General features: G+C 36.7%; 2 protein-coding genes across 3 annotated transcripts; one reads left to right on the top strand and one right to left on the bottom strand.

Moving 5' to 3' along the window:
* Positions 1-1,615: 1,615 nt before the first annotated feature.
* On the top strand, positions 1,616-4,987 carry LOC113342472 (meiotic recombination protein DMC1 homolog). Of its 2 annotated transcripts, none has more exons than XM_026587018.1 (15): positions 1,616-1,713; positions 1,830-1,912; positions 2,325-2,416; positions 2,508-2,579; positions 2,696-2,734; positions 2,871-2,928; positions 3,012-3,057; positions 3,145-3,190; positions 3,280-3,341; positions 3,445-3,511; positions 3,630-3,722; positions 3,817-3,885; positions 3,974-4,052; positions 4,261-4,427; positions 4,603-4,987. In XM_026587018.1, the coding sequence occupies exons 1-15, from the start codon at positions 1,700-1,702 to the stop codon at positions 4,645-4,647; spliced, it is 1,032 nt and encodes a 343-aa protein (XP_026442803.1). In that variant the 5' UTR covers positions 1,616-1,699; the 3' UTR covers positions 4,648-4,987. The 2 variants fall into 2 exon arrangements, with proteins under 2 accessions (XP_026442803.1, XP_026442802.1); XM_026587017.1 differs by having other exon boundaries at positions 1,824-1,912.
* A 345-nt stretch (positions 4,988-5,332) lies between these two features.
* On the bottom strand, positions 5,333-7,394 carry LOC113342456 (stem-specific protein TSJT1-like). The gene is made up of 4 exons (XM_026587004.1): positions 7,061-7,394; positions 6,334-6,574; positions 5,981-6,101; positions 5,333-5,869 (listed from the first exon to the last, which is right to left on the bottom strand). Exons 1-4 carry the CDS (start codon positions 7,264-7,266, stop codon positions 5,682-5,684), a joined length of 756 nt encoding a protein of 251 aa, XP_026442789.1. The 5' UTR covers positions 7,267-7,394; the 3' UTR covers positions 5,333-5,681.
* Between the last annotated feature and the right edge of the window lie 1,785 nt (positions 7,395-9,179).

The following is a 9,179-nucleotide window of genomic DNA, read 5'->3' as shown; positions in this document are numbered from 1 at the left end:
CTTCCAACACAAAGCTAAAACAGAGCAATTTGTGCTCTGATACCCGTATTGTCACACCTTCAAATGCTGCAAGCAATTTTTCGCGAAGGTATAACCCGACAATACAGTGGTTCAATGATCTCTTATCACCCACTCGTATTTCAGCCTTATAAGTTTGCACCAATGCAAAGACCAACTCTATCTTGAGTATACAACGGAAGACTTATTTAGATCTTCTCTACCAAACAATGTAGCCCATACTACAAAGAGGTTCCTTCTATGTTTATGCTTCACAGAATTGGGGGAGTATTATCAAATCAACAGTAAACCAAAGCCAAACGTATAAGCTAACAAACTCACTTTTATTAGCTTAAGAGGAAGATACAAAATCGTCCAACCAATGGACTTTACAAGCTTATTCTCTAAGCCTAATGTAGGATCACTCTCTACTGCAAATGTGGTTCCTCAACACTCGAACTATTGAACTCTTGAACAAACTGATTTGTAAGGCTTCTCTGGCTATTTATAATGCCAAGAAACCAGGGCCAATCAGTATGCAACTCTGTTGCACTCCCCATGAACATCCATCTGTCCATGGGCAGTTCCCCTAACCGCCAGTTCCACTTTTAACTACTAGCTTTGGTGCTGGCGTACACAATGGCGCCACACCTGTCTTCAACGGTTAGGACATGCCAAACTTGGTTATAAAGCACTTTATAACTGTCTCTAACTTCCGCTTTTGCTCTGGCATGCGTGTGATGCACACACACTCGCAACTGACAGCTTGAACTCAAGTCTGACAATTAATATGCGTCACTGAACTTTGGCCCTGCCAATATTCAACAATGATTGTGCTTCACTCACTCTTGGCCCATGCCAAGTGCTCGACAATGATTATGCTTCATCCAACTTGCACTTCTGCCAAGTATTCAACAATGGTTGCGCTTTATTCATTCTGCTACACACTCAGCTCATTTGGATGCCAACATCCAAATATCATGTCAACTGAGTCTTGACTTGCTTAATTCAACTTCATGCTTCATATGCATCACTTGCATCTCTTTTGGCGAACAGTTATCACCAATGGCGCATTTGGCCCCACATTGTTACACATGCATAGTCCAAGCCTTGGTCAAAGCTTAGGGTCATGTCAAAGTCATTCCATGACTTTGCATATCATCCTTTATTCCTCCCTTGAGCTAGGCTAACTCTGAATAAGGATATGCAACACTATCTCATAGTTGTTGCATGTGCTAAGTAGTCTTTTTTGTCTCAGCCATGTTGGCGTTACATCGTCAGCATGTGCAGCTCCATCTGCCAGGCTACATTCTCAGTAATGCGCAACTGTTGCGCTTAACTGTTGGGCCATGTCATACTAGCCCACTAGGATAGGATGTATCAGTAATTCCTACTTGGTTTTTTCGGGGTCAGGTTAGTCAGGACAGTTTTGATTAGCTGCGTCGTAATGGTTCCTAGTGTCGGTTCTACTGAAACCCAATACGAAAAACAAGAACAGCTTTTTCTTTCTTCCCTACCAAACACAAACGGGACCCACATATTTAAACCGCCTTGCAAATCCACCTGTATAAATACCCACAGATTGATACATCTCATTTCATTTCTGACATTTCGAATTTTGAATTCAAATTCTTTCCAGGCTCTAATTTCCCGCTCAAAAAACTCAGAGAGTTCCTCAAAGTTTCTTCAAACGAGACTCAAGATGATCGATCTAAAGTGAGTTCTTCATCTTTTCTTCATTTCTTTTTCTTTTTCTTTGTTCTTTCAGTCGTTGGTGGTGTATTTGAAGAAAAACTAAATGTTTTTGAATTTTTGTGTATGTGGAGGTGTAGATCTGAAGGAGAAGGTCAGTTACAGCTCATTGAGAGAGATGATATGGAAGATGAAGAAGATTTGTTTGAAGCGATTGATAAATGTAAGCTTTCCACTCTGAGTTTCGGCATTTAGTTGTAACATTTTGAGTTCATCTTAGTTTTGATGTGGTTATTTAGAACAGTTTTATCTTGATTTCGTTGTTTTTGTTTGAATTTCTTCTTTGATTTGCTGATAGATGCGATTTTAAACGTAATGTCCTTATAGTTCTGATTTCTCTGATGATACAAGCTAGATCTGTGTTGTTTAATCGTATTCAGTTCGTTTTAGTACGGTTTCTGTGAAATTTCACTGGCGTTTCAATTTGATTTCAATGTGAAAGGAAGTTAATCAGATTCAGATGTAAAATCTCGCTTGAATTTTGTAAATCCGTATAGATCCTCACTTACTCCATGTTTTTTTCATCTATTTTCAAATTTATTTCTAAGGTACATAATCTTCTTATTCTTTCACAGTAATCGCTCAAGGAATCAACGCTGGAGACATTAAGAAGCTTCAAGATGCGGGAATCTACACCTGCAATGGATTGATGATGCATACCAAAAAGGTAAAACTCACTCTATGATTTTGAATCCTGAGTTCTTGAGAATGTCCTGGTATTATCAAAATTTTAATTGATTTTCTCTTTTTCTGTATAGAATTTAACTGGTATCAAAGGATTATCAGAAGCTAAAGTCGATAAAATCTGTGAAGCAGCCGAGAAAATAGTGGTAAGTATTCAAATCATCTACCTAAACTACTCCGGATCTTGGATTCGTTGATTGTGTGATGTTCCTTTCGTTTTGTTCATTTCTGATATTGGGTCCTTCATTGTTGTCTTACTCAGAATTTCGGTTACATTACTGGAAGTGATGCTTTGCTTAAGGTAAGATCCTCTATATATTTTTCACTTGATTGATATATGTTGAAATCCTTTTAGGTAAATTTTATTGAAATTTGGAAAAGGCTAGTCATCAATTTGTTAAAATATCTGAATCGTTGAGATTTTTTGTTGTTAACAGAGGAAGCAGGTTATCAAAATCACTAGTGGAAGCTCTGCCCTAGATGAACTTCTAGGCGGTAATTGTCCAATCTTTTTTGTTAACTAATCCTTTAATTTTGATGGGTGATTTTTTAATTAGTTCATTTTTGATGTTCTTAAGGTGGAATTGAAACCTCCTGTATTACAGAAGCTTTTGGAGAGTTCAGGTAAGAAAAAACTACTGGTTCTGCGTGTGTTATATCTTCTACTCGTATGGGTTAATAAACTGAACCATGATTGCTTACATGCTGCAGATCAGGCAAAACTCAGCTTGCTCATACACTATGTGTTACAACACAGGTTTCTTTTTCTGAATCATTTCAGTTTAGAGCATTTTGTACTTCCTCTTGTTTTGGCCTAATCCTTTCTCAATACTAAATGTTTTACAGCTTCCCATTAACATGCATGGAGGAAATGGGAAAGTCGCTTACATTGACACTGAAGGAACTTTGTATCCTTTTTATCATCCCTATTTTGCTTCTAATCCTTGTTCTTTTTTTTTTGTACCACCAATTCTATTTGCTAGTTATTTCCTGAGCATTATAAACTTACAGTCGTCCTGATCGTATTATACCCATTGCTGAGAGGTTTGGTATGGATGCTGGAGCTGTACTGGACAATGTAAGTGCAGTCAAATTTGCTTTAACTCCCAACCGTGAACTGATAATTGCATACTGTTGAAATTCTAAATTTGTAAATTAATGATGGTTTTTCTTTTGGTTTTAAATGATGTTGGTAGATTGTGTATGCGCGTGCTTATACTTATGAGCACCAGTACAACCTTCTACTTGGATTGGCTGCAAAAATGTCTGAGGAACCTTTCAGACTATTAGTAAGTCGCTTACTCTTAATCTTTTCTTGTATTGTACTGTTTCCAAAATAATTCAAATGATTTTACATGTCTTGGTTGGACTGTCTCATGGCAGATTGTTGATTCGATCATAGCTCTATTTCGAGTTGATTTCACTGGCCGAGGGGAGCTTGCTGAGCGCCAGGTAACTTCATCTTTTCTGTGTTATCTTGCTATGAATACATCAGTTTTTTGGCATGTTTATTTGACCTCTTGCTTTGATGGCCCTGCAGCAAAAACTTGCACAGATGCTTTCACGTCTGACAAAAATAGCCGAGGAGTTCAATGTTGCAGTCTACATGACCAACCAAGGTAGCACCAAAACAACACAACATTCTTGGCCAAGTTCACTTTATCCATCTATTTTCATACTCAGTTACCCTCTCTTAGGGGATGTATCTGATGTTTTGCTTATGACTGAGCCAAAAACTTTAACACTGTGCTCTAGGTTACTTAGGCTTGCAAGTTAATGGCAAATGGGTACACAGCTACTAATGATATGTATATTGGATGACTGCAGTTATAGCTGATCCAGCAGGAGGTGTATTCATCTCAGATCCAAAGAAACCTGCAGGAGGGCATGTACTGGCTCATGCAGCAACTATTAGGTTGATGTTTAGGAAAGGCAAAGGCGAGCAACGTGTCTGCAAGGTGTTTGATGCCCCTAATCTACCAGAAGCAGAAGCTATATCCTTTACTTAACATCACACATCATAGTGAACTGCATATATATTAATCTCATGATCCTGCGTAAAATTGGATAATGACAGTACTTTTATGCACATAGCTTAACGAAAAGATAAACAAAGTATTTTCTGCAGGACTGTGTTTATTGTCAGGCTTCTCCTTGACTGAAAATCACATTTTTCAGATAACAGCAGGTGGAATCGCAGATGCCAAGGACTGAAGTGATACACTGTTTATTTTAGTTCAACATCAAAAGGTTAAATTACGAAGAAGAATTAAATATTCCCCACTTTCTTCTCTGCCAGTACTGTGTTTAGGCTTTAAGCATATATAAGAAATGTAATGGATGCAAGTCGTAGCATCTTTCCCTTCTATCTATTATCCTTTGTAGTGGTTTCAAATTGTAGTGGTTTCAAACATCTTTCCCTTCTATCTATTATCCTTTGTAGTGGTTTCAAATTGTAGTGGTTTCAAACAGATGCAAGGGTTTCATTATTTTGATGGTAGCTGGCTTGTTGCGTCCATGCAAAAAGATATTATAGAAGACTGCATTTGGTAAAGAGGCACTTGTTTACTGGAAATATATATATGTTCTTTCTTTTGTGAGTGTCTCTAAAGCTCAGGTTTTTACAGTTTAAATTTCAAAATTGTAAACAAAGGTCTTTCTGAAAGCAGTGAAGTTTATATCTGAAGAAGCTCAGGTTTTAGCAAAGGTCTTTGAGACAGCAATGAAGTTATAAGGTTTTGAGGATGTCAATGCAGAAGCTACTCGAAAACAAAATTATTTTAATCATATAACAGATCCCTGAGATGAGGAAACTGCAAGTAACATGTCAAAAGAAACCACACCACAAGTCAAATGTGACCTAAAGTTTGTACTTTTAGCAGTAACAGAATTGCAACCCTTGAGACTAAAACTCAAATGCTCAAACATATTTATTGAAGAAAAAGAAAAATCTGATGCAATCAGATATAGTTTGAACAAGGAAGAACTCTTCCACATCATTACGCTGCGGAGTCTGATAAAATGCAGCTAATTGTAATAGTTTTCAATGGACCAAGACCAATACTCAATAACATGAGTTGCAAAAAACTAGTGCCATCAAATACTTCATTAGGTACAATGTCACTGTTAAAAGTTTAAAGCATACTGTAACTAAGCGTAGAAGTCTGTATCCATAATTGAAGTAAACTGTCTTCCAACTTAGAAGTAACTACTGAGAGACGGCAAAATAATAGCACAGCCTTGTAAGATCAGTAGTGTGAGGACCAGTTTGCAGCACTCCCGACTCTAGGCATGCCAGCTTCCTTCTTTGATTCAGCATCAACTTTGAAAGTTGCTCCACAAACCTCACCAGAACTGTCCACCCTTGGCATTGCCTTCAACTCATTCAGTGGGTGTTCAAAACTCCTTAAGCCTCCCGAGGTTGTGAAGAAACAAGCTGAGAAAAGGAACCCATGACATGGTGAGAGGATGATTTTTTTTTTTGCTCTGGCCTCAAAATGTTTTGATCAAAATCTAACAGAAATATTGGTATCTGTATTATGTATACCTTTTGGGAATGGTGCAAATGATTTGCCACAAGCCGTCTTAACAACCTCGGCATCATCAGATAGCACAACATTCTCTTCAGAATCAGTTCCCCAGAAGAATGGAACGCTCCCATCAGCATCCTGAATTTCAAACAGCAAAATGAATCTCAATTTAATGTATTAATGTGATTACATTTAACAACTACAGTTCAATTGGGAGTCTACTTTGGCAAGTCACGTTGTTTACGGATGGTCATCTCAATCCTAATCGAAAACCACAATCACCCACCGAGATATAAAGGAATAATGTGGTTGCAGAATTATCATGGGTAATTGTGAATATTGATTGACAAGAATTAATAAAAGTTCTTACACAAGCAATGAAGGTGGATTTGTTAGAGCTGTCAAAGAGGACAAAAGCAAATTTTCCATGCAAATCTCTGACAACTTGGTTAGCAGGGTAAGGACCTCTGTCTCTCAAAGTCCGGTAAGCTTCTATGACGATGATCACTTCATTGGCAGTCTTGTTAAGTCCATATTGTTGCTTGAGTGTAGCAATGTTTTCAATGTGGCCTTGGAACAAACAGAATATGTCATCGACAACGGCAAACAACCTGGTGCAGGACAAACAACAAATATAAATTCATCACCATGTTTACTCAATATATTACTCTAAAACAAAATCTGAGATCCTATATCAAACTAGTTCATGCTCATTGGATCTTAACATAACTCTAAGTTTCTACCATTGACAATTCCAGATCTAACAAGATAATATAAAGAAAACCCACTATTAAGAAATTAGCAAAGAAACAAGTAACTTTGTTTTCATGTGTTCAAACAAGATAATGTAACTTAAAACAATGGGCCATGTTTATTTTTATCAAACGTGATCACCATGGTCGATCTGCATTGACTATTCTTTTCTTTCCATCTGATCATGATTATTTCAACTTGGGTTTCTTTGATCCTTAAAATATATCAACATGGGTGCAAGAAAAATCAAAAACCAAGAAAAACCAGAAAAATAAAATAAAATTCAACATAGAAATTTCATGATTAAAAAACCAAAACAAGAATGTATAGATCTGGGGTTATACCTTGGAAGAAGAGGGTTTTGTTTATCAGTAGAATAAGCCATAGAACCAGAACCACCACCAAGATTAATATTGATAGAACTAGGATGAACAGATGAAAAATGTTTAACCAGTAATCCATCTTTCACTGCAGAAACTGATGAATCTGTATGAGGACTTTTCAATCCTTCTGGGCTTTTAGCCACATTTTTATCAAATATTGCCAACATTTTTTCTTCTTTGAAAGAGTTTCTTGATCAATAAACTTGTAATCTTACAACTTGAACAAATAGGCGTTCTGTAATAATAGGAAAACGGATAATGATCAGGAAGAGAGAGTCACCCCTTCTTTGAGTAGTTTTCTTGGAGTGGACAATGGTGGTATATAACGTCTAAATTACCCTTAACTTTGGCGTGAATTTACGTATTTTTTGTTTCTTTTCTTAGTGGAGAATATAAGATCACGGTGGGACCTACTAATCTGGATTGGATGGATCAGATGATGTGATATACTAAAATCCAGAAGCGAGATTATTGCTCCTGTCTTTGTCATTGTCATGTCACCTACACATGTCTAAATCATATCATCTAGAATTTCCGCGATTCACGAATAAAATTGTGGGCCGTGATCCTAGTTAGCAATTCGGGATTCGGCAAACGTACGGAACGGCAAACGTACGAGTATTATACGGTTTTGTAAAATCCAGATTCGGTCCAAAATTCGGTCAACGGGACGTGATTCGTCAGTAATTCGGAACGGCATACGTACGTGTATAATTCGATTTATAAATGTGAGTTCGGCTCTGAAAATTCGGTATCTATATATAACAAATAATTTGTATTTATAAGGTCATAGACCAATTTTTATGCATATGTGTGAGTTATTTAAAGAAAAATAAACTTAATATGATGATATTAATAATATATACAACATTAGTTATCCAAGAGGACGTCGTATGGTGGTGTAGATGCTTGGTTAGTGAGTTTGAGATCTCTCTCACCTTCACCTTCAAATCTCTTCAGTCGTTTTTGTTTCATAAAAATTACAACACGTCTAATATTCGGTCGTGTATGCTCGGAAGGCAGTAAAACCCAAAAAGTGGAGTCTTTGAAAAGTAAAAGCTAAAGAATTTATGGCGAATTAAGCGGACGTATCATTCGGAATACGTAAAATTCGTGAACGGTTCGCGAATAATCCGGGAATGCCACATAATACGTGATTTGGGTTCGGAGTTGCAAACGTACGCGAATAAAACGGTAAAATTCGTGATACGGAAAAATTCGCGAATGATTCGCGAATCATTCGCGAACTTACTAACTAGGGTCGTGATATCTGCACCAAATGTGACCTATAAGGGCTGCCTAAAAGGCTTATCACATTTGGACGTTTGGATGTATGGATGATGATCGTTTGGCATACAAGTCAACAAAGAACACATCAATCGTGACATAGCATAACCATAGTCGACTAAAACCAAATATAAAGGCGAGATTTTTTGCAATATAATACTGTGTGAGGCAGCAAGGGTGAACGGATAATATAGTTCCTGACGCGGTATCTATTCATTCGAAGTGTCAAAAACTACAACATTTTATGAGGTGGCAAAAGTGGCTCCAAACTACTCCTTAATATATATATGACGCGGAATATATTAAAGAAGTGCATCATTGATGTGTGCATTTTGTAATCATGGTAATTCTTGATTCATAGGTGGTATATGGAGATTATCATAGAGAGAAATAACCTTCAAAGAAAAAGAAAAAAAATCTTAGAGAGAAATCACCTCCCAAATGTTGAAGTACCAATTTTGTTTGTTCTTTGGAAGCAAGAAGTATCAAGTTGAACATTACTTCAGTGGATAAGTATATTTATAGGCACACACGTCATATAAACTAGGACCGATTTATGATTTTTAAAGTAATCTTGGTGGAAATATTCATGGAAAAAGAGGTACTCAACCTAAAAAAATAAAAAAACAAATAAATAAAGGAAACCAATGAAGGGTTCATCATCCATCGCCTAAAGAAAAGTAAAAAAATCAATACAATAAAGGAAACCTGCTTAAAAAAATAATAAACAAATAAATAAAGGAAACCAATGAAGGGTTCAGTCACCTATCACCCAAAGAAAAGGAAAAAGAAA

The sequence above is a fragment of the Papaver somniferum genome, unplaced genomic scaffold (genome assembly GCF_003573695.1).
Source record: "Papaver somniferum cultivar HN1 unplaced genomic scaffold, ASM357369v1 unplaced-scaffold_41, whole genome shotgun sequence".
Taxonomy (NCBI): Eukaryota; Viridiplantae; Streptophyta; class Magnoliopsida; order Ranunculales; family Papaveraceae; genus Papaver; species Papaver somniferum.
This window is presented reverse-complemented; position numbering and strand designations above follow the sequence as displayed.

What these genes read in the sequence shown, in the direction of transcription:
- LOC113342456 (XM_026587004.1), bottom strand. Translation starts at nt 7,266, where the DNA reads ATGTTGGCAATATTTGATAAAAATGTGGCTAAAAGCCCAGAAGGATTG. An exon ending in CAAAACCCTCTTCTTCCAAG is followed by an intron (nt 6,575 to 7,060) that starts GTATAACCCCAG and finishes GTCCTGCACCAG; the next exon opens with GTTGTTTGCCGTTGTCGATG. An exon ending in ATTTGCACCATTCCCAAAAG is followed by an intron (nt 5,870 to 5,980) that starts GTATACATAATA and finishes TCCTTTTCTCAG; the next exon opens with CTTGTTTCTTCACAACCTCG.
- LOC113342472 (XM_026587017.1), top strand. An exon ending in GAAGCTTTTGGAGAGTTCAG is followed by an intron (nt 3,058 to 3,144) that starts GTAAGAAAAAAC and finishes TACATGCTGCAG; the next exon opens with ATCAGGCAAAACTCAGCTTG. An exon ending in ATTGACACTGAAGGAACTTT is followed by an intron (nt 3,342 to 3,444) that starts GTATCCTTTTTA and finishes ATAAACTTACAG; the next exon opens with TCGTCCTGATCGTATTATAC.